The following is a 23,771-nucleotide window of genomic DNA, read 5'->3' on the forward strand; positions in this document are numbered from 1 at the left end:
AACTATTCATATTGATAGCACTATCTGAGCCCAGTCGTGACACAGCGTCCAATCTATTTACTGCAGTGGCCCATTCGAACTCTGCTGCTCGTCATATATGTACTGAGGCAAGCATAGCTAATAGGTATGGGGCCACGATTAGTCACGGCGGTTATATCGCAATGACGGGTCCTTTTAACGTGCTTTCATCCTAAGCCACACTGGTCGGCAGGTTCGCCGATGGCGGGAATAGCAACAATACCTGATAAATAATAGCTTACTGTACTCGCTGCCAAGAGTCTAAGCAGCTTCCCCGCTCAACAATTTTTGTCGACTTATTCCCGGGCGTATACTTCAGCAGTATTTCAGAGAAATAAATGGAAGACGAAAGAGTTTTAATATCTGTAGGAATTTTATTATTATACACTAAATTTTATTCTATCTTAAAATGATATACAGGGGAGATGTCGCGCGCTTAAAAAATTGAGGAGGGTATCTTTATGAAAGAGAGCTGATTCTGGTGGTACAATTGTGTAAGTGATTTTCTAGGTGGGCGGTCGTTTATGCTCAGTCGCGGTCGACCCGAGGCCACCAGTAGCCAACTTTCGAGGGACAGACTACTGATTAGTTGATAAAAGATATAAATCTTTGAAGATGGAATTATGCTGAGATAATAGCTTTCGCGGGGCGTCAAATTCCATTAATTTTCCATCGTCTAAGACGGCGACTTTGTCGTAGTCGAGAATGGCATCTAATTTGTGCGCAATGGCGAGAATAGTCCAGTCTTTGAACCAGGTCCGAATGATGCTATTAATAACATTGCTGGTTGCTTCATCCAGGCTGGAGTATAATCAGTTAGTATTATCTCCTCGCCATTCTTCAAGGCGTATTGGGATACTTGCCTGCTAGTGGCTTCATCTAAGAGTAACACTCTGCTTTCTCCCTCTCGGAGCATCGCGCGAGCAAGGATCATCAATTGAGCTTCTCCCTGTGAAAAGAACTTTTCATCAATAGCTGCGGAAAGGCCACCTCGAGCCTCAATTTTCTTCCATAGGCCAACCCGTTCAAGGGCGGCGATGATTTCTTGGTCGCGACTCTCCGAGTTGACTGCAGCGGATTGGGCATCTTCATCTTGGTTACGATAAGGATCAGCATTGAGCCTCACCGTTCCCTCCAAGATGTATGCCTCTTGAGGCACAGCAACAATATGAGTGCGCAGATATTCCCTAGGCAAGGTCGCAAGATCAACCCCATCAATAATAATTTTACCTGAATCTTGAGCGATAAGTCCAAGCAGGCTCAGGAACAAGGAGGATTTCCCGCTTTAAATAATTAGCAGTGCTCTGTTGACATATAGTCCAAGGTAGTAGACGGCTGTCATTGGCTTACCTTCCGGTTCGACCACAAATACCGACTTTCTCTCCAGCTTGAATGGATAAAGTGATGTCATTCAAAACACGCCCAGATGATCTGATCATTAGAGTACAGGTTAGTAATCGCATACGCTGAGCTTTAATCGAGTGTGACATACGGGTATGAAGCACAAAGCGCCTCAATCTCAATACGACCCTTGCTCGGCCAAAATATGCTGTCTAGTGCGCTGAGATTAGGTTCCAGAAGCTGCTCATTGCGCCCTTCTGCAGCCAAAGCACCAAGAGCCTCGTCATCTTCACTCTTTGTCTGCATCGAAAAACTCCTTATGCGAGCAACTGCTCCAAGAGTAATCTCGAGTTGGACCCAGCCGTTGATAGCACCTTCCATGGTAGCACCAAATGCAAGAATATTGCTCAATGCAACACCTGCGAAACCGGGTCCAATTTTCTCTCGCAAAGTAGTCGTGAGGACAATAAGAATCACTGCAAGCAGCATGATCATGATATTCACAGCAAATACCAGCCATCGCTGCACACAGGAGAGTAGATAGCTTGGTTGTTGTGAGTCGTCCAAAACCTTCATATATTTGGCGGTAGAACGAGACTCCCAATGAAATGCCCGAATAGTTACGAGACCGGATACAGTTTCCATGAGCTGTGAGTAGAGGGGAGCTTTGAATTCAATGTCAAGGAGACGTAACTGCCGCGCAGTACGCAAATAGAAGTGCTGAATTGCATAGAGCAGAGCCAAGATAAATGGTATTACAACAGCCATGTACTTTGATGCAGCGCACACTAAGATAAACTGCGCAACACCGAAAAAAAGCGCTACAAAAGGTGTAAGCAATTTTTCAAGAAGAGAATTCCTGCTGCTAATGTCCGATCAAGTGCATTGTTAAATATTGGCAAACTTACTTATTATCACGGTTAGAGCCGAGGCTGGCAGCTCCATATCAATCATTTGGAGATCCTGGCTGAATCGATTCACAGTAATTCCGTTGTCAGTAGCTGTGTGATAAGACATAGGAGCTCTAGGTGTTGAGTGTTAGAACATTCACATTTCGAATATATAGTATCTCTAGTATCTCTTACCGTGAGACAGCCTTGACTAAGATATCATGGAAATAGACACCAGATCGGTTAATAATAACGATAAGCAGTAGCCTGCGAAAACGAAATTAGTAATTTAGATATACAGACATAGAAAGAAGCTTCTGAGCCGTCTTACCAACAGGCGAGTAGACATGAGAAGAATGACCCTGTTGAAAGAACCGTATAGACACCAAGCCATTTTCCAAGGTTGGAGTTTGGATGCTTTTCATTCGATTCAGCCCACCATTTAAGCCAGATACCTAAGTGGAAAATTTATGAGTAAACGAAAGACTCAAGCTCCAATGATTGGGACCTACTGGGGAAAGTATCACAAAATGTGACGACGATAACCGCAAAAAAAAAAGCAATTAGTGTAGGCCAGCCAGCTGACCCAAAATAGAACTTATAGACAGCTGAGTCTCCCATTTGCCGGGCGGCATCAACTTGAAGTTCTCCTGTAAGCTCGGCAGCAGCGGCTGCATCTGTTGCCGGGACTGTTGAAGGCTCTGATTTCGTCTTGGTCTTTGTAATACCGCCTTTTGATCTTCTGCTAGTTTGCGTAGCAGAATCTCTCAAAAGCCAGTTAAATTCTGGATTCTCCTTGAGATCATCCACATTTCCTGCATATCGAAGTCGACCTTCCTCACTTAGCAAGATAATTTGATCTGCATATGAGACATGGCGATCTATAAAGCGTTGTTAATAACTAAACCTGGCTACCAGATACATCAAGATGCAGACACGATTAAGTAGAGATAAATGGAAAAATGACATGATGCACTCACAGTCTGAAGACGCAAGGATGATGGTCGTGTTTGCTTTCCGCAGAAGGCCCTCTTTGCTTAGAAGATTGTCAAAGACTAAATCTTCTGTGTTCGCATCAAGCCCACTGAAGCAATCGTCCATTACTAGCAATTCGCTGTGAGCAAAGGCCGCTCGCGCCATTGACTTATAAGCATTACCGTAAGCAAATATTCAAAATTGGGAAGAAAAGGAGATATGCGAAATGAAATGATGTAAAAAGCTTACCAAACGTTGTTTCTGGCCTCCGCTTATTGTAATACCCTTGGACCCTACAGATGTTTGGTCTCCTCGTGGCCACATAGCTATATCCCTTTCTAATGCGCATGCGTTTATAATACGACGGTACCAATCTGCATCTTCACCCATTTCTTTTTTTCCAGCCATATTCATATCCTGGGCAGATTTTCCGCAAATAATTTCTCGGATCATCTCATTTGGCAACCAGGGAGTTTGGTCACAGAATGTCATGGCGCCAGAAAATCGAGTCTGGATTGAGCCATTGAAATCTGATAATTCTCCTAAGAGGGCCTTGAGAAGAGTCGATTTTCCACAGCCGACGGGCCCAAGAATAAGCGTTAATGTTTGGCGGCGGATGTCAATCCGAGGACTGATGTCAATGACGGGTGGTTTGTCATGGTGGGCCTGATTCTCTTGCTTGTCTTCACCAGATGTATCTTTGGCTATGGCGTCACCATTTTGAGTTGATGGTGTTTCTTCAGGCCAAGAAAATTTGCCGCTGATAGAAGCAATAACGTCAGCTTCCAAGGTAGTTAGACGACCAGGATATTTCTCCTTATTGATGGTAGCACCATCGGAGGCTCTCTCTTTCGTAGCCTCAGAAGCAATATGCGAAAAGCTTAATTCAACATTCTGATCATCTCTATTACCATAAATAGGCGAAATGCGATTATCCTTCCGTTGAGTCACGTTAAGATAATCCTGAATTCTTTGAAAAGATGTCACTCCTCCTGCAATTGAAGGGAGGGAGGCAATAAATAGAGATAAAGGAGTGCTAAGGAGAACGATGAGGGAGTATGATGTAAAAAGTTTTGCAATAGTTAAATCACCATTGTGATGCGAGGCTATGCCCGCAGCGGCAGCGAAAGTGAGAAGCGGGCCAAAGACTGGCGTACAAAGAGCTAGCGAAAATGTTAGCAGATACAACTAGAGTCAGAGTTGGAAGATTTGAACAGAGGCACACATACAAAGCACAATAGTGATCCCAAGGAAATAACGAAATTTAGTTGATATAGCGAGCTCTTGCGCTCGAAGCCGTTTAATCCCGTTGAAAGCTACATCAGTAAGGCCCGAAATCTTTAGCCACTTCATACTTCCAAGGGCTTTCGAGGTCGTAGTTACTCGGCGCTGTTCTGCCGCGATCCATGCCGCTTGATGCTTTCCAATTGGGGCAGCTAAAAAGCCAGAGCCAACCATGACAACTAATGAAACCATTCTCTTAGCAGTGCTATATACGTCTGGATACATACTACCAAGTAAAAGAGGGAATGTACCAATTGCAAAGCCCACGCCCATCACACATGCAGCACCCAATTGTCTCTCTAGAAGATAGATGGCGATTCCCATTTCGATAAGGTTACTCCATGTTTCATGAAATAAGAAAATTCCACCTGATATTGTCGCGATATCCGTCGTCGCAAGCGTCAATGTGGCGCTGGGACTGGACCTGGACGGGTTCGTCGAGTCAATATGAAGTGTCTTTTCGTAAATGAGAGGAATTATGCTTCCGCGCATCATGGCCACAGCACGGCTATTATGCCATCCATATTGGGTTCTAGATACCTGAACAACGATAGGCCGATTAGTGCACCAAATTCTATGTGGAAGCAAATTAGAAAATCTCTTACAGCTAATCCAGTGTATACGAGAAAATAAGCCCCAATGAGTCCGTAGCCATTATTATTAAATTCCTCTGTCTGTGGCGTAGCTGCAAGATTGATTGCAGCCGTGATTAAGAATGGCTGAGCATAAGTGAAGCCAATCTGGAATAATCGAGGGATTATGGGTATTGCCAATGGGCCTATAAATGCCTTTACCCAAGCACCAAGGAGCGCGCCGGATTTTTTCTTGTCAGATACTAAACAATCTACCAATTAATATTCCGCTAGCTTCCACGGTCAAATAATAGAGAATATTGGAAAGGTATGTAGGTGAATTAGAACAATAAGGTTACTGACCCTTTTCCCAAGCCTCCAATATTTTCTTCGCTAAAGGCTCAGATCGCAACGTATCGTCGAGTTGGTATAGATCCTCGTGAGCGAGAATCTTTTTATAGCCCGTAAAGAATAAGGAGCTGAGCCAGTAGAATACACCCAGATTGTAAGGCCCACTTGCGCCTTCTTCGGAAACATTTTTGTATTCTTCTGTTAAGATGGATCGTTTCTCTGTCGACTCAAACAGGAGCATCACAACCCTCAACGCCAAGTTCGCTGTAAAGACGGCAGGAATAGAGTTGCTGCCAGCATTTTCAAGCATCCATAGGGTGCGAGAACGCGCTGCGTCAAAGAGAATTGACAGAGCCAAATAGATGGATATAAGAAATGATGGACGAAAAGATGATCGATGCTCGAGACTGGACAAAAGAGCGTAGAGTAGGGATAGAATTAAATTAAGCGCAGAGCTTGCGATCGTGGCGCGCGTGTAAGTGATGGCAGAAGAGGCTGGCTTGCTCGAATTCACCACCCAGAGGCCAACTAGAGCCGCGCTCAGTGCGATGAAGCATATCGAAGTAGCCTTCAAATAGAACGAACTGGTCAGCTATAAAGTATCATATTGTACGATTCACGCCATATCGTGGCGCATCATACCTTTTTTGCCCAGTTTAACGGACTTGACTTGACTCTTATTGGCGCTGCGAAAAGTGCAAAAATCCGCAATGGGGAGAGGAGTATGAAGATGCTAGATAGCAGAATAGACAGTATCGTTTCTTCGAACAGTAAAGTAAAGTCGAAACCGCCGCGACACTGTGGACCTGCCCAAGGCCCAAAAGTGTCATCCAGACATGATGCCGTCGACATCACTGGGATACTATAAGGCTGGCCCAATGGATTGTGGTCCAATCAATGGCAATTTCTTATAGCGTCCTATACATGCGCCTAAAATACTGCAAGAAAAGAAGTATGACAGTTATTTGTATTAGGAGACACAGAGGGGATAGAAAATACAACTTGGAGAAGCCCCTTCGAGTCACCCGGACTGTCGATTTAGCCCGCGTCTAATTTATAAGTACAGGGCTTCCCATGCATCCTCAGGTATCCTTTTACATCCTCAGGTATCTATCCATCGTTTTTCGCAATGGCCTAAGGGAAATAACTAGGCTTAATCGCAATCTGCATAAGGGGCAATGCTTATTATTGGAGTACGCTAAACTATATGAGGCAGGGAGAAGTTGTGTTCTCTCATAGAACCTCATAGAAGGTACGTGATGTATATGTTGAGACGCAATAAAAAATTATGTACTGATGGCTTGTGACGAACTTTTGTTATCTGCAGCTTTGATATAGCAGCCTAAACCGAGCGTTTTCAAACCAACATGCAGATGATGAAGCCAGGTTACTGAGGGACGTTTGTAGGCTGGGCATTGCGCGGGCGACGTTTGAACCAATAATGAGATCGCAACCGCCTCGCGTAAATTCTTGTAGACGGGATCTTGGGTAGTATCCTGTGCGGGGTATTCAATCAGTCATAATCAGCATGACTCCTCCGCAGCGTTGATGAAAACAATAGAATTGTCATGTACGCGTAGCTTCTGCATACGAGTCTTCTGTAGGATGACTGAAGAAGCCTCTAGAATTTTTAGAGGTCGTGAATTGCATAACCATCATTAAGCGAATCAACGATAAGGTAAACTCAGCCAAGGGTATGGAGAGCGTGAGTTTTTCTCAAGAAAAAAGCCTCCATACAGGCGGTAAATAGTATTAAAAAAAAAAAAGCCCCCTCTATTTCGACATCGATTCGCCGGCAGCAATTTCTCCAATACGAACAGCTCTCGGACTTTTACAAAAATTCCGAAAGGGAAAACGATTGATTCCTCAATGAATTCTGGCACGGAAACAGTATAGCAGTTCTATCAGAGATCTCTGAAAGCCCTGCACTGCGAACAGCCGAAGATGTCTTCTTTTATCATTTTGCAGTCGTCTATATCTATCATTTATTCTTCATATTCTTGCTCCATTAACACATTTGCCTCTCCCCATGTCTTGACAACCTGCATTCCCTTCTCTTTGTGGGCCTCAACTTCTGACCTTGACCATCCTGCCTCATTGTCTACCGCTTTCTCTTTTTCGCTATTATGTGCCTCTTGAATTGGAATCCATCCACATTCAATGAAGAACTGCTCTGGTCGTACCGTTATACGCCCCTTTTTGATGATGTACTTTGACAAACTGGTGGCATAAACCTTCTTCTTCGATGTAGATTTGTGGAGGAACCATGATCCGACATATATCCAGCGAGAATCCCAACCTAGGACTCGCGATTCAACATTGTAAGAAGCGTAGGGTCGAAGCTCGCGTTTGAAAGACGTATGTGTAGCGCCCAAGATGAGAGCAGGTCGCCCCTTTACCTTTTCTTTTTTGTCTGTTCCATCTCGCCCTTTGTATTCAATCTCCATGTTGTCCATTGGCCACGCAGGCGCAATTATTCTCCCCATTAACTTGATCCGAGATACGTCAAGGTCTGTAAAGAAGGTCGAATTCGATTTATGCAAATTCATGTCAATTTCCAACAGCGGTACATAGGTACCCATAATGTCCGGCCGGAATAAAGGGTGCTTTTCGATCGAATCCCCTATGTTTTCTTTCTTTACCAGAGTAGCTTTCCTCTTGCTTCCATCAGTCGATTTAACTAGCCGTTGTTGCTGATTTCGAAAGGCGGTATTCAGATGGTAATAGGTGCGCGCTGTCCATACAAATGGCAACGCTTTGAAGTTGAATATGACAAATACTGACAGAGCAGCGCCATACCAAGTGTAGAAAAAAGGCACAACGTTCTCTTTTAGCGACGAAAGAATCGTAGGCACATCGAGCGCCCGAAATTTGGCATCCATGAGGAAGATAGTGGAGCAGAATACGCCCCAATGCTTTAATTGAGATGCATCAAGATCACTCTTAAAGAATTTATCTCCTAAGCGCGGATATTTCAAGCAGATAAATAGGTGATAGAAATTCTCAAATAATAGTATTAAAAGTGAATTATCTTACTACAAAAGAATTGGGTGGAAGAGCCTTATTTATAGCTTCAGTCCGCGGTTGTTTTATCGGCGATTTGCACAAGCAGAGAGAATGCGCCGATAATGCATCGGCTGCAAATCAGCAATATACAAGTCTAAAGATCGTAAGCTATAAACGATTTATCCCTGTCCAACTCCGAAGCACTCCTGCATATTGCGACGCAAAAATTCCAGATAAATAGTCATCAGTTCCACTTTTATCGATCGACTGTGAGGCGAGGTTCTCAGTTGAACATTATTAAATGGCTGAAAGACTCGAAATCAGCACAGACAGGAAAATGGTGGAGTTTTCCACACAAAAAAAAATCCAGGGGGGGGGGGGGGGTTTCCGCAAAGATTGTTCTGCATATTAATACTATTAATGATGCATATTATATGTACATCCAACACATATATAATTGTACCATTATATATCATAAACCACTGCACAGGTAAGGCTATGACAAACGGCGCCTTCAGGTTCATCCTCGTAGATTCATAGAGTTAATAATTACATGATCAACAAAGAGCTCACACTAAGTCTATTTTTTTTTTTTTTTTTTTTTTAACACCTTAAACTTGCCTAGAAGCGATTGGGCTACGAATAATATTGGAGCGTATTTTCTATGACAGATTATGCGAAATAGTCCTCTTCCGCTAATTTTCTGCTGAGTTGAGTAAGCGGCTTGGTATCAAGCGCTCTTTCCTTTGGCATGTACTCTTCATATGCGATATGAGAGTTCTCAGCAATAGTTTACTGGTTTCAGGCAGTGGGATAATACCAAGGGAATATTTTGCACATAAATGTGCTTCAAACTATGTACTACAAGGCTAGCCATGAGCAGTACATAGGTTAATGGAGGCTATTATCTCAGATGTTTCTCAATTGCCATAGACAAGATACATGAAAGCAGCCATAAGCCTTCGGAACAGTTGTTGCTAGAGACATGGCTAGCAATTCTGCTAAGCAATCAGCCTGGTATCACATATGGTCACAATTTAATACGGTACACATTGCTCAAGCCTGTAATTTTTCGGTTTCCGCTTACCCGAGTAAAAGGATTCGATGATGAGCTCATTATGAGACATGGAATTTGCTACTTCATATGCTTCGTTTACCTTATCAGTAATTCGTCTGGGTGGTAGGATCAACTCCGCTATTTCTCTGCATATAAGCCAATATACATCTAAGTTGTCAGCTCCTTCAACCACGCAGCCCATTTATGGGCACATATAGTCACATCCAAGAGAGTATAGTTCTATACGACTGATTGACTAATTTAGGTATAATATACACCATAGTCAAGCTGTGTCAAAATTTTGGTAGAACATGGTATAGAAAAAGTAGTATTACTATACTGAATTGGTATAAAGCTTACGTGTGTCTCTCTATCACCGAGACTTCTGTTTGGTGGAGCAAATAGTAATCATAGTAGTATTTATGCCTGTCACAATTGCTTACTCTATGTATCTTTAAGATCATATACAAACATGACTCATTCTAGGCAATTCTTGCTGTATTTTAAACTTGGATGCAAAGAAAACATAATTGATTGACAATGACGCAGATAAATCTCCAATCATCTAGATGAAAGCTTTTTAGGGTCCAAAAATATGTCGTTTCGCCTCATCTAACGCCATAAGCTAAAACAGACCATAAGGGGAATAAACTTCGTAGAACAAGTCAAACGATCAGTGCTAGCTAATTGTCTTGCACATAAATCTCCCTGCACTACCTCGAATGATATTGTGCAATGTGTAGACAGCTCGTTACCAGCACCGAGATGTCAGATTTGTGCATTTGATCCGAGCAGCACAAGAGGATCATAATAGAAAGTGACGTATAGGCTCGCTGTCTTTGAGTCAACGTCTCGTCCATGTTCACAAGCGTCTCAATTAGATTCCACAACTTCGGTGACTAAAAGGGAAATACAGTGCAATTAGTAACTTGTATTACGTGATAAACACATGCACTACCATAATAACAGAAATCGAACGGCTTACTGTATCTTGAAACACCTTGGACAGTCTTCGAAAGGCCCTTGGTATCAAATCATTCTCTCCTGAATTATGAGCTAGCCCCACGGCCAGCGCCTTCTCCAGATCCATAAGTGCCTCAGTGTAGACATGTTGTGTGGTAGGGTGTTCGCTCCGCTCTGCGCGGATAAGGCTCTGTGCCGACTTAATTATTTCGTATTGATAACGATGAGCTTCCCACTGAGTCCATGTTTTGACACTCTTTCGAAGTTTCGAAAGTAACTGCGGAAGCTGGCTGTGTCGACTGTTCCGCTGCTCCCGCGAGACGGCAGAATCATGACTGAAGTCAGCAGTGTAATACTGCTTTGCCATATCGTCAATGCTGCGGAAGCCAGCTACAGAGGCGCATATCCGCATGAACTCGAGACGGTCTTCTAAGCTCCTATCTTTTAATCGCTGCTCGCCGTTCCCATAACTTTGTAGCATCTTTGCTAGATTCTTATCTTGGCCATCGTACTGCGGACTACCAACAATCGAACTCTCCGAACTTAAACTCCCTGGATCACTTGATTCGTCTGATGATCTACCCGCTATTGTTCGGACATCTGTTTCTTGTTCTATGCTTTGAACGTGAGGATTTCTTGAATCACTGGGGTGTACCATGAATGCTGTGATATCAGGTATTGTATACGAAGCGTCCGAATTTGAATCATGGTCGCCTCGCACTTGCCTAAGACTTGGAAATCCTAATAAAGGAGAGACATGTCAGTTTATATCCACATGAAAAATGTCTTTGTCACTGTTGGTTAAGGTTATGTATATCAACAAGCAAACGGATTTTTAACTTTCCATACCTGGGATTGGTTGGTGAGTCATCGGGTCCCTATACAAGTTTGGCGTATTCGTCCACGACCAGTCAGTCGCTAAATTGTAAGCAGGAGGTAAAGCCGGTGTTGCCAGTCCAAAAGCCGTAAATGGAAATTGCTGAGGTACGTGAGTTCGCTGGTACTGTGGCTGGGGGAGACGCTGAGGCTGGACTACAGCATGCGTTTGCTGAAGTGAAACATTCCTTGTAGGTGGTTCGGAGGGGACGCTGCCTGTCAATGATGGGGCGTCTTCATGTGTGTCTATGTCCATCGTGTAGGTATTGCTGCTTCTACTCCCCAATTTCTCTTTGTCGATATCTTCAGGACTACTTCTACTTTTGATGCTGTTATTGCTGCTAAGATGGGCCGGGTTGATGTTATTCGGTGACAGTGATGTGTTGGAGCCAGCACCGGACAATGGCTTGATATCAGCCCCTAGATCTGTTGCACACTCAGTAGGGAAAGCAGACTTCTCGCCGTTTGCATTAACATTGATAGTGTCTCCTTCGGATTCTCCGACACTCCCGTCTTGAGGCTCTGCCGAGGCTTGCTGCTGCTCTCGGCGGCGATACTCGTTGACCTCTTTTTGTAGCTCTTCCATGCGCTCTTTTATGCGATTACCTGGTATGATAGGATCAAGTCAGATATATAAACAATTTTTTTCTGTTTGCCATGTTTTCTCTTTCAATATGTATGCAAATCTTGATTACCATTGACACATTAGGGTAACAAAAAGATAGTTGTTATTTGCCATGTGCTAAAAGAGCTGACTTACGATATGTTCTTTGTGCCACACGGTTCTGAATCCTCTTCTTTTGGCTACGGTCAGCCACAACCGGCCATTCTTCATTGATCATTGTGTTGATGTATAAGTATGAAATGGATTTATGCAAAACGTCGCAATTAGCAGTGTGAACTGTAGTATGCTATGTCCTTTCTCGCCAGCTGCTTGTACTAGACTATTATTTGCTAGTGGAACGATGTAGTGACCAATATTTAAGCAAGTAGTAGCAATGGTATCCGGACCATTATATGACCAGAGTATGGAAGAATGGATCGTATTAACATGTGTATATATTGATTTAAAATCCCCATGAAGCTAGACTATGGAGCCTGTGCCTTCTCTGACCTCGGACTTCTTAAACCGCCGTTATCTAACGAAATTAGGAAAGGCAACAACCATAGATAAAGCGATGCGTGGGTGGATGATGCAGCGTGCAACACTTTTATCGTCGTCTGGATTGGTTCAAACGTGTAATGAATGAGCAAATAATAAAGCACGCCACGGAAAATTTCTCCGGCATATATTCTTACTGCATATAGGTACTTAATTCTCACCATGTACCTCTTGTAGTACTGCTACGGGACATTCACCTATCCGACCACACCACAAACCTCAGCTGGAGGAGGCCCAAGCATATGCTGCCAGTTTATTTACCAAGATAGGCTAGCCACATGATTGGCAGCTTGCCATTATGTATCAACTCCGCTGCGAACGCCTGGCCCCAGGTCGCCTCAGGTAGCCAGTGTGTTTCTGGAATCCAGCGGCAGGTAAGTGAATCCGAATCTAGAACAAACAAGCTGAAGAGCTACTATCTCAGCCGTATGCGCCAAGGTTCACTAGCTAGATACTGAACATGCCGATTCTGCACGTTGATCATCTTCATCTGACGTGAGATCCACACAGCCATACCGCTTTAGTGCTGTGTGTGGATCAAATTCTCAATAGTACGCCAGAAAGGTTCAAAGCACAATATTGGTGACGAGGTGTTCGTCTGTAGTATGCATACCTGTCGGATAAATAACCGAAATGGTCTGATACAGGCCACCTTAGCATACACTATCCCGGCAAACTCCATCCTTCTACTACCCCAGAAAATATAGCGCGAGTAAGCATTCGTTTATATATTAAAAAAAAATTAATAACTCATATAAAGGCTAGATTACATGTACATTTAATAGGCCTTTAGTTTTATTAATTTATATACATATACAAACATTTTTTTATATTCTTAATGTTTTTAATTTTATATATCTTTTTTTATTTTTTAACATATTCAGTTATATATTCAATACACATTATGTGCTTGTTTAGCATGGCAAATATTTGGATTTAATTTTATTTATATTCTTTTCTTACAGCCAATATATCATATATCAATTTTGAAATTTTGAATGTCGATTTGGTTTACATTATATGCAATGTCTTTATCTTAATTCCACTACAAAGTTAAAATATATACCATCATGTAAGTGAATACATGCAGTGAATACCTAAATATAAAAGCTATGCAGTATGTCAATTGCCTAGAATCTGGAGATTAGCTAATGCCTCCGCTGTTGAATTTGCCAAAGCAGTCCATGTAGCGTATACACTTAGGCTATCTCCTGTGACTCGTACAAGCATTGTTCTCGGTACATGTAGTATAACAAGAATTCTCTTTTAGGATCAATGGCCCCCCAATATACTCACTCTATTCCGCACTGCCAACTATCTGAATCTATCCATTTCTTAGCTTTGTTTTGTTGATTGAATGCCTGCATTGTGAGTCACTCCGAATACCACTTGTATAAGTATATCCGCAGCGTTACGATTTGGTGGTCTTGAGACGTACGCTCACTCTCTGCGAGGTATCAAATCTCACAGCTCAATCCAGAAATTAATAAGTCCTGCTCCAACTGGGCGATGAAAGCTACCAATAAATAAGTTTCTGGCCAATTACCAGGTAGTATTTTTGCCCGTAGCTTATAAATATGGTATCTGGTTAGTTGTTTCTCCCCACTAACAAAAGGAAAGCTGTGTTTTCCACTACGTTCCACTTTTGGCTTTACATCATCAGAAAATTGCTTCGCAGCCATCCTTTGAATTAGTCTTACAGCATAGTGAAAAATACAGACATGCCAACGTCGCAGCCATAGCCAAGCCAGACACGACACACCCTTGTGGCTCCTTCATGTAACAAAAATCTAGCCGTCTGACAGCTCTCCACTACCGATTACCCCGCAAGGACTATGAGATGAACCTGCATACCTTCAAAAGCGGCTACATTCGGCATCGGCTATTTTTTAATACTGCAGTATGAGCTATCAATCAACGACAATCTATAATTTCGTAGAAGAAAATAAGAGACATAGGGCTATCGTGAAAGAGCAACTGAACAAATAAGTGAAGAAGAAGAAAATAAATGGTAATAAAATGCCTTGATGACGGAGGACACGCCGATAACTTTAATCACATAAATTAGTTGTAAACAGATCATCTAGTCAGATATCAGTTGGTGTTTACAAATTTGTAGTCTCATTTGGTTAACAGTTTACAAAGAAGATACCTGCTAATGGATACCTGCTAATGCGGTCTATAGCCTGAGACTGCAAGATATGCGTATGCAGATCAATATGTACCTGTAGACCACTTCTCACAATCTAGAGCGCTTGTAAATAAGTGATGTATCTCATAACTAAGGGAACTTTCTCACAGGTCTCCGGACCTTCTTCTTTAGCCAATGCATGTATTCCATACCCTGTAAAAGGTCCTGGTTATAGGCAGTTTAACGACAGCTGACGAGGTTGTAGTAGAATGCAAATGCTTTCTCTAAATTACCGTATTCTGTTCAAGAAGAACTCTCGCAGGTATCGATCGATTCCAGGGATAGTGAAAAGAGGAACTCGGCTCTGCGGAATTCTAACCGCGATGCTTGGATCCCATGGCATGCTTATACCGACAACCGAAGAAGCTCGCTAGTAAAACTATATTGCTACATAAGGCTCAAAGAGAACATGCTTTACGTACAGGTGTTCTAAATAATACTCTACCCTGAAAAAATACGACTTTGCGAAGGTCAGAGATCAGGCCATCCCCGGCGAATGCTACTTTGTGCTGACCGCGAGAGTCGCATTGCAGCAGCCAGCTATGCATATCCAGCAGCAGTGGTGCACTTTGCCAGCCTAATCTAGGCCCTATTCAGCGCACTTTTTTTCAGCTGCAAATTTTTTTCTCTCTCTTTTTGCTATGTAATGCCTAGTTAAGCCAAAATGTTTAATCCCCACTGTTGCATGCGGCGGTTATATGATCCATATGATCCTTCACTGGGATCCTCTCTATGTAGTGAAGTGGGTATGTGTTAATCGCGTTCGAGGCTTAATTACGGGTGATTTATGAATATTGGGTTAGAATTAATTGCGGCTGAAAATTGGGTTCTGTTGGAGAAAAAGAGCAAATCGCACCAAATTGCCATTCTTGGACGCTCGGCACGGCCCGAGCGGGCGAGCCTAAATGTCCTGGGATACTCAGACATACCATAATTTATTTCTGCCTCTTTGATCGCCTTTAACCTAATTCCACAAACCAAATGTGAGAAAACTTGGCCTATTTGTTCATGAAAGTTACCGGTCTCAATGTTTCATTCAATGTTTCAATGTTTCTCAAGCACATGGCGTTTGGTGTGGGTTGTCCCAATCATCTAAGCTAGTCGTCGCGCCTTGTCACACCACCCAATGGGCCTTCTATTTTAGCTTTGCATAGGCATGCCGTATAACGTCCCGGCACGCTTTGGCGTACATGAACTAGACTTCACACTTGACCTTGTTCTAAATAGTCGAATCTGCCTTGCGTGCTTTTCCATGTACTTGCTTTGATCGAGATAGCTGAGGTGGAGCCTCACTTGCTATCACTTTAGAAGAACTTGCAAGTTCTTCGTATTTTTTGCATCTTTCGTATTTGGTATTGATAACGATGACGATTTTGGGACCAATAAAATAATACACTGAAGTTTACTGCATCTACTCCGTACAGTCGCCGACACTCCACCCTGGATGCTTTACGAGTGGCTGTGCTGTAAGATGTGACACTGGCCACGACATTTTCAGTAACCTTGTCCCGTGTGGAGCAATAATCAGTGCTTTCGTTGAGTCATTTGAGTAGAATGCGCCGAATATTGTTACATAGTCATGGTCGAGATGCTCATCAGTTATCAAGCGAAATTTTACCTCGGCCCAAAAAACAGATGGTCGAATTTAGAGTTTTCGGCCAGCATCGTGGGGATTATGAAATCACAATTCGTAATTGCGATTAGCTGTATACGTTGAAAGAAGTGATCTACTTGAATGTGTGAGACTGATCCTACCAAAGAAGAATGAATTAGCCGACGTACATGATCGTCAGGGCCAATAATATTTGCCTCGATATTTGGAGCTCGGAAAGCTGCAAAATGTAGCTTGGAGTGTTTCTGTGAAGATATGAGACACTGAAGCTAAACTGTGTTAGTAAATCTGGTCATTTTTGCCGTTCAGCTCTTCAAATGCTGACCTGTGGTTACTGCTATTATCATATGCTATTGTGTGAGATTTGCAGGCGGGACTTCCTCGGCTTACTAGATGCTAGCCAATAGGGTGAGCTAGGTGAGCCTCGCTGCTTTAAGCTTACCCCCAAGGTTTTACTTAGGGGTAATTAGGGTAAGTTAGGGGTAGCTGCTGGGTAATTAAACTATTACTGTAAGTCTGAACTATTTAATTTTTAATAAATAATTAAAAGCATATAAAAAAATAATTTTATAAATTATTATATAAATATTATTATAATTAAAAGTTAAGCTTAAAAAAAATTATAAAATAATTAATATAAAAAGTTTATTAAAATTAATTAAATTATTTAAATAAAATATTTTATTTTTTTATTTTTATTTAATTATAAATATTATATTATTTAATTTATATAATAATTTTAAAAGTAAATAATATAATAAAATTAATAAAAAAATATAATATTTTTATATTATTAAATAACTTTGCTTTTAAAAATTAATATTATATATATTAATCCTGGGTTATATATATTATTATAAGGTAATAGGGTATTAATTTTATAAATATATTTATTAATTTTTAATTTATTAAATTTTAAGCTTTTTTTATTTTTTATTTTAATAATATAATATTTATATAATTATATTTTAAATTTTAAAATTTTAAGTAAATTTATAATAGCTTTTTTTTTTAAATATTTTAAATATATTTAATAAAATTAAAATCTAGGTTATAAAATAGCTAGTTAATATATTTAATATTATATAATTAAAGTTATTTTAATATATTATTAAAATTATAAATTTTTATATTATTTTACTAGAATAAATATATATTATTATATATAAGAAAAAGGCTTTTTAATAATATATTTTAATAACTTTATAAAAAATATTTTTATTTTAAAATATTAAAATTATATTTTATAATAATTAAAAGAGTATAATTATTTTTTTAAATATTTTTTTAAATTATAAAAAAAATTTAAATTTTTTTATAAATTATAATATTAATTATTTCCTAGTTAAACTTTTTATTAAGTGCTTAAAATACTTATTTTTATTTATTATTAAATTTATTTTATATTATAATTTTATTTAAAAAAAATATTTATTATATATATTAATTTTAATTACTAGTTTAATTTTAAATACTTATATTTTAATTAATTTTTTTTTTTTTTTTAATTATAATAAAATTATAATTTAACTTTTACTATTTTTTTTATTATTTTAATTTATTATATAAACTTTTATTTATACTTATATTTATATTATAAAATATAATAAATTATTTTTAAAATTATATAACTATTAACTATATTAATAAGTATATTTTAAGTTATTTTTTAATTTTTTTTTAATAAAAGTATAATATATTAAATTTTTATTTTTATAAGTTTTTTTAACTAATTTAAATAAAGTTTTTTTTTATATAATATTATTTTTTTACTAGCGCTATTAGATTACTTATATAATTAAATATATTATATAAAAATTAACTATAATATATATATAAAAATTATTATATAATATTACCTTATATATTATTTTTTTTTATTTTAAATTAAATTCCCTGTTTTTTTAATAGTAATTTACACTTATTTTAATATTAAAAATATAAGTAAGCACTGTTATAATATAATAAATAATTTTATAATATAACAGATAAGTATTATAATATAATAAATAAGTATTATAATATAATATATAAATATTTAATATAAACTTAAAAATATTAATTAAAAAATATTAAGCTAAGAATATTAATTAAGAAATTAAAAAATATAATTAAAAATAATATAAATATATATTATTATAATATAATAAATAAGTATTATAATATAATATATAAATAAATATTATAATTTTATATTAATTTAAAAATATTAATTAGGAAATATTATATTAAAAATATTAATTAAAAATTTAAAAATATAATTTGAAATATTATAAATATATACTATTATAATATAATAAATAAGTATTATAATATAGTAAATAAATATTATAATATAATAGATAAATATTATAATATAATAAATAAATATTATAATATAATAAATAAATATTATAATATAATATATAAATAAATACTAGAATTTTAAGTTTATATTAAATTAGAAATATTAATAAGAAAATATTAGCCTAGGATTATTAATTAAAAAATTTAAAAAAATATAATTTAAAATATAATAAATATTTATTATAATATAATAAATAAGTGTTATTATATAATAAATTAGTATTATTATATAATAAATAAATATTATAATATAATAAATAAGTATTATAATATAATAAGTAAGTATTAAAATATAATAAATAAGTGTTATAATATAATAAATAAATACTAGAGTTTTATATTAGCCTGGGAATATTAATTAAAAATATTAACCTGGGATTATTAAATAAGAAAAATAAATATATATATATAACTAGAATATTATAAATATTTACTATAATGTAATAAATAAGTGTTAATATATAGTAAATAACTATTATTATATAATAAATAAATATTATAATATAATAAATAAATATTAAATAAGTAAATAATATTTAATAAGTTAATATTATAATATAATAAATAAGTGTTATTAAGTTTAATTTTAATAAACTAGACTTTAATTACTTATATATAATAATATTATTATTTAATAGCAAGGATAAACACTAATTTAATTTATAGTTAATATTTTTAAAATATATTAATCTAGGAATAAATATTAAATAAAAATTACTATTTTAAAAATATTAAATAAAAAATAAGTAATATAATATAAAAATATAAATAAGTAATAAAAATATAATAAGTAAATATAATATTATAATAATAAAATTTATAAATAATATTATTTATATTTTATAACTTAACTTAAAAATATTATAAAATATTAAATAAGTATTATAATATAATAATTATTAAATTATTAAAATAAGTAATTAAATAAAAGTTATATTTATATAAGTTAAATTATTTAAAATTTATAATTATTTAATAATAAATAAAAAATATATTTAATAACTATTAAAAGTAATTTAATAAAAACTAAATAAAAAATATTTAATATAAAATAATAAAAAAGTGTTATATAATAATTTAATAAAAAAGTATTATATTATAATAAATAATTATTATTTAATAATACCCTGTTTTTTAATATTAAATGTTAATAAATAAATAAGTATATATATATTTATAATAATAAATTATATATATTTACAGTACTAGAGTTAATTTATAATAAGTGGCTGTTAAAATATAATAAAAAAGCGCTGTAATAAGTTAATATTATATATAAATATAATAAGTAATATAATTACTTAAAAAATACTTTATATTATTTAAAAATTATTAAATAAAAAATATTAATTTAAGAATATTAATTAAAAAACTTATAAAATAATTTAATAATTTATATTTATATATAATTTTAAGTTTTTAAACTTATTTTTTTAAGCTATTATAATATATTTTATTTATAATTTAACTAGATTATTAATATTATATATAAAAACTAGTTAATTTATTATTTTCTTATAAAACTTTTTTATTTTAATATTTATTTAAATAAATAATAATATATTATTACAGCTATTTAATTAATTATATTAATAAAATATTTATTTATTAATATATTAAAATAATAGTATATAAATTAATATTATACCTTATTTATTAAATCTTACCCTAAGAAAAATTAAAGTTATTATATAATAGTATTTTATAAAAAAAAAATTAATAATATAAAATATTTTTAATTATAAATAAGAAATAATATTAAAAATAATTAATTATATAAAAAAAAATTATTTCTTATAAAAATTAATTACTTATTTTTATTTATTTTATATTTAATATATAATTTAAAATTATTATTATTTATAATTATATATTATTAAATTATATATTTTTAATTAATTTAATATAATTACCTTTTATTTTTTTTTATATTTAATATATTTTATAATAAATTTAGACTTATTATTTATTTAAAAGTATTATATAATAAAATATAAACTTAAATATATTATAATAATATTAATTATTAAAAAAATATAAAAAAGAATTATTAAAATTAAAAAAAAAATAAATAAAAGTAAATTTATAATTTTAAAAAAATATTTAAATTTCTATTTTATAACTAATTTTAAAAAAAAATTATAATTATTTATTATATTAAAAGGTTATAAATATAACTTATTATAAGAATTTATACTTTTAAATTATATTATTATTAATAAATTATTAAGTTATAAACTTTAATTAATTACTATTTTTAATAATTTAAAAAGTTTTAAAAATATAATATATAATTTTAAATATAATAAATTTTTTTAATAAAGTTATAAAAAAAATAATAATACTAATTTAAATTAAATTATTTTAATTTTATTATAATACTTTTTAAAAAAAATAATAATAAAAATAAAAATTTATATTAAAATTTAATATATTTAATTAAACCTGTTAAAAAGTTTTAAATAATTTTATTAAATAAATATTTAAATTTATAAATTATATTTTTTATAAAAAATATATTTTTAAGTTAAAATATTAATTTTTAAAATATAAGCTAGCCTATTACTTTTAATAATAAAATCTTATTATAAAATAAACTTTTTAAAAAATAAATTATATATTTTAAAAAATTACTTTACTAATTAAATAAATAAAGTTTTTATTAAATTAATAATATAATAAATTTATTACTTATAAGTAAAGCTATTCTAGGAAATTATATAATTAATTAATATTAGCCTAGTAATAATAATAGCTTAAATTATTTAAAAATTAATAAAAAAATTTTATATAATATTTATAATACTAATATTACTATTTAATAAGATTATAAAATATATATTATAAAAAATTACTTTTATAATAGTAATAAAATCTTATAATTTTTTTAAAAAAAAAAATTAAAAATTTAATAAAAATTAATTATATAATAAATAATAATAAATTTTTATAGTGCTTTAAAAAAAATATTAATAATTTAATAAAAATTAATTATATAATAAGTAATAATAAAGCCTTGTAATATTTAAAAAAAAATATTAATAATTTAAAAAAAATTTATTATATAATAAAAAAAAAAATTTATTAAATAAAAAATATTAAATATAACAGGCCTTATAAATAATCTTTAAAATAAAAAATATAAAATAAGTTATATAATTATATATATATATAATTATTATTATATAATATAAAAAGTTATAATAAAATTATATAAAAATTAAAAAAAAATATATTTATAAAATTATTTTAAATTTTTAATAAAAACTATTATAGCTTTAATAAAAGAATTATAATTTTAAAAATATAAAAAAAAAAGAAAATATTTAATATTAATTAAAATTTAATAATAAAGAAAAAATAAGATAGTTTTTTAAGCAGTTTTTAAGTTTATACTTAAGAAAAAAAAATTAAAATATATAATTTATTATATAATTCTCTTATTTTTACTTAAAAAAATAAAATAAAATAACTACTTAATTTATAATAAATTATAAAAAAAATTAAAATTATTAAATATATTTTTATTTTTATAAATATATTAAAAATAATTTTTATTTTTATAAATATATTAAAAATAATTTTAAATTTAAATTTAAGTTTTTTAATTTTTATTATATATAAATATATAATATTTACTATATTATATATTATAATAAAATATTTTTATAAGAAAATATTAATTTATACTAATAAGATATTACTAGGTGTTTTTTAATATTTTATATTAAATTTTAAGTTATTTTTTAAATAATTAATTTTTAAATTTAATAGCTATTAGTTAATTTAATTAGTTTTTATTTTATAAAAATATATTTATTTAAAATATTTATTTTTAAATATATAATAATTTTTTAAGTTATTATTAAGCTAATACTCTAGTTTTAAAATAAAACTTATTAAAATATAAATATAATAAAAAAAATTATACTTATATAAGCTTTATATATTTTATTTATTTTAAATTATTAAAATATATTTTTTATTAATAATATTAATTAATAATTTTTTTAAAAGCTTTTAAATAATTTAATTAATTAGTAAATATTAAAAGTATATATAAGTATTATTATATTTTTTTAAATATATATAACTTATAATTATTTTTTAACTAGTATAAAAAAATATAAAATATATAAAAAAAAATATTTAATAAAATAAATATAATAAAATAAAAATAAATTAGTATTAATATATATTATATATATATTTATAAAAAAAAACCTTATATTAATATAATAATATAATTAACTTAGGTATTATATTATATAATATTTACTTTAAATTTAAAATTAAAAAAAATAATAAAAATAAATATATTTACTTTTAAAAAATTAATATTATAAATTTTATTTAATAAATACTACTAGTAAATAAAATATTATTAATTTTATTTAATATAATAAATAAATTTATTAATAATAAGTATATATAAATATATATTATAATATTAAAATTTATAATATTATAAGTTTTAAATATAATAAAATATAATAAATATTATAATAATTTTTTTATATTACTAAAGCTTACTTTTATATTATTTTTTATTATTCTTTTATAAGCTACTGTAATATTTATTATATTTACTAATATAATTTAATTTATTTAAATAAATAAGTTTAAAAATTCTTATATTAACTTAACTTAAAACTTATATTTTAAAAATATAATATTAAATTTAATTAAATATATTTTAAAAATAAGTATTTTATTATTTTTAAATAATATATTAAAAGTTAATAATTAATAATATTTAAATATTTTATATATTAATTAAATTTCCTAGGATATTACTTATAATTATTTATTTTAATATATTTTAATAAATATTTATAAAATAATATTATTTATAAAAACTTTTTTATAAAATAGTATTTATTTTAAAATATAGTTTTTTTATAATTAAACTAGTAGATTTTTAAGTATTAAAAATAATAAATTATTTAAATATAAGTATATTAAATATTTTTTATATAATTTAATTTTATTTATTAAATATATATAAGTATTTAATATAAAAATATAAATTATAATATTATAATATTAATTATTTAAAATAATTAAAATTTTATTAATTTTTTAAAAACTTTAAGTTTTATTATTATTAATATAAATAATAATTAT

At 32.0% G+C, this 23,771-nt stretch overlaps 4 protein-coding genes across 4 annotated transcripts; all 4 read right to left on the bottom strand.

Annotated features, from left to right (window-relative positions):
• Positions 1–596: 596 nt before the first annotated feature.
• Positions 597–6,283, bottom strand: GGI43DRAFT_432796 (multidrug resistance-like protein; the record flags this gene model as incomplete). Its single annotated transcript, XM_083209641.1, has 15 exons — positions 597–819; positions 882–1,301; positions 1,369–1,449; positions 1,511–2,180; positions 2,268–2,383; positions 2,445–2,516; positions 2,581–2,704; positions 2,762–3,130; positions 3,230–3,392; positions 3,474–4,387; positions 4,454–4,687; positions 4,760–5,048; positions 5,114–5,343; positions 5,444–5,999; positions 6,074–6,283. The coding sequence occupies 15 exons, from the start codon at positions 6,281–6,283 to the stop codon at positions 597–599; spliced, it is 4,671 nt and encodes a 1,556-aa protein (XP_083062718.1).
• Positions 6,284–6,812: 529 nt separating this feature from the next.
• GGI43DRAFT_312843 (thioesterase family protein) lies at positions 6,813–8,545 on the bottom strand. The gene has a single exon (XM_083201724.1). It carries the CDS (start codon positions 8,311–8,313, stop codon positions 7,417–7,419), a length of 897 nt encoding a protein of 298 aa, XP_083062719.1. The 5' UTR covers positions 8,314–8,545; the 3' UTR covers positions 6,813–7,416.
• A 1,344-nt stretch (positions 8,546–9,889) lies between these two features.
• GGI43DRAFT_399795 (bZIP transcription factor) lies at positions 9,890–12,447 on the bottom strand. The gene is made up of 4 exons (XM_083205385.1): positions 12,094–12,447; positions 11,307–11,939; positions 10,480–11,198; positions 9,890–10,393 (listed from the first exon to the last, which is right to left on the bottom strand). The coding sequence occupies exons 1-4, from the start codon at positions 12,173–12,175 to the stop codon at positions 10,208–10,210; spliced, it is 1,620 nt and encodes a 539-aa protein (XP_083062720.1). The 5' UTR covers positions 12,176–12,447; the 3' UTR covers positions 9,890–10,207.
• Positions 12,448–13,801: 1,354 nt separating this feature from the next.
• GGI43DRAFT_313030 (uncharacterized protein) lies at positions 13,802–14,410 on the bottom strand. Its single transcript, XM_083201725.1, has 3 exons — positions 14,196–14,410; positions 13,934–14,137; positions 13,802–13,819 (listed from the first exon to the last, which is right to left on the bottom strand). Exons 1-2 carry the CDS (start codon positions 14,272–14,274, stop codon positions 13,953–13,955), a joined length of 264 nt encoding a protein of 87 aa, XP_083062721.1. The 5' UTR covers positions 14,275–14,410; the 3' UTR covers positions 13,802–13,819; positions 13,934–13,952.
• Between the last annotated feature and the right edge of the window lie 9,361 nt (positions 14,411–23,771).

The sequence above is a fragment of the Trichoderma evansii genome, assembly GCF_050947405.1.
Source record: "Trichoderma evansii strain SZMC 28006 chromosome Unknown GGI43scaffold_5, whole genome shotgun sequence".
Lineage (NCBI taxonomy): Eukaryota > Fungi > Ascomycota > Sordariomycetes > Hypocreales > Hypocreaceae > Trichoderma > Trichoderma evansii.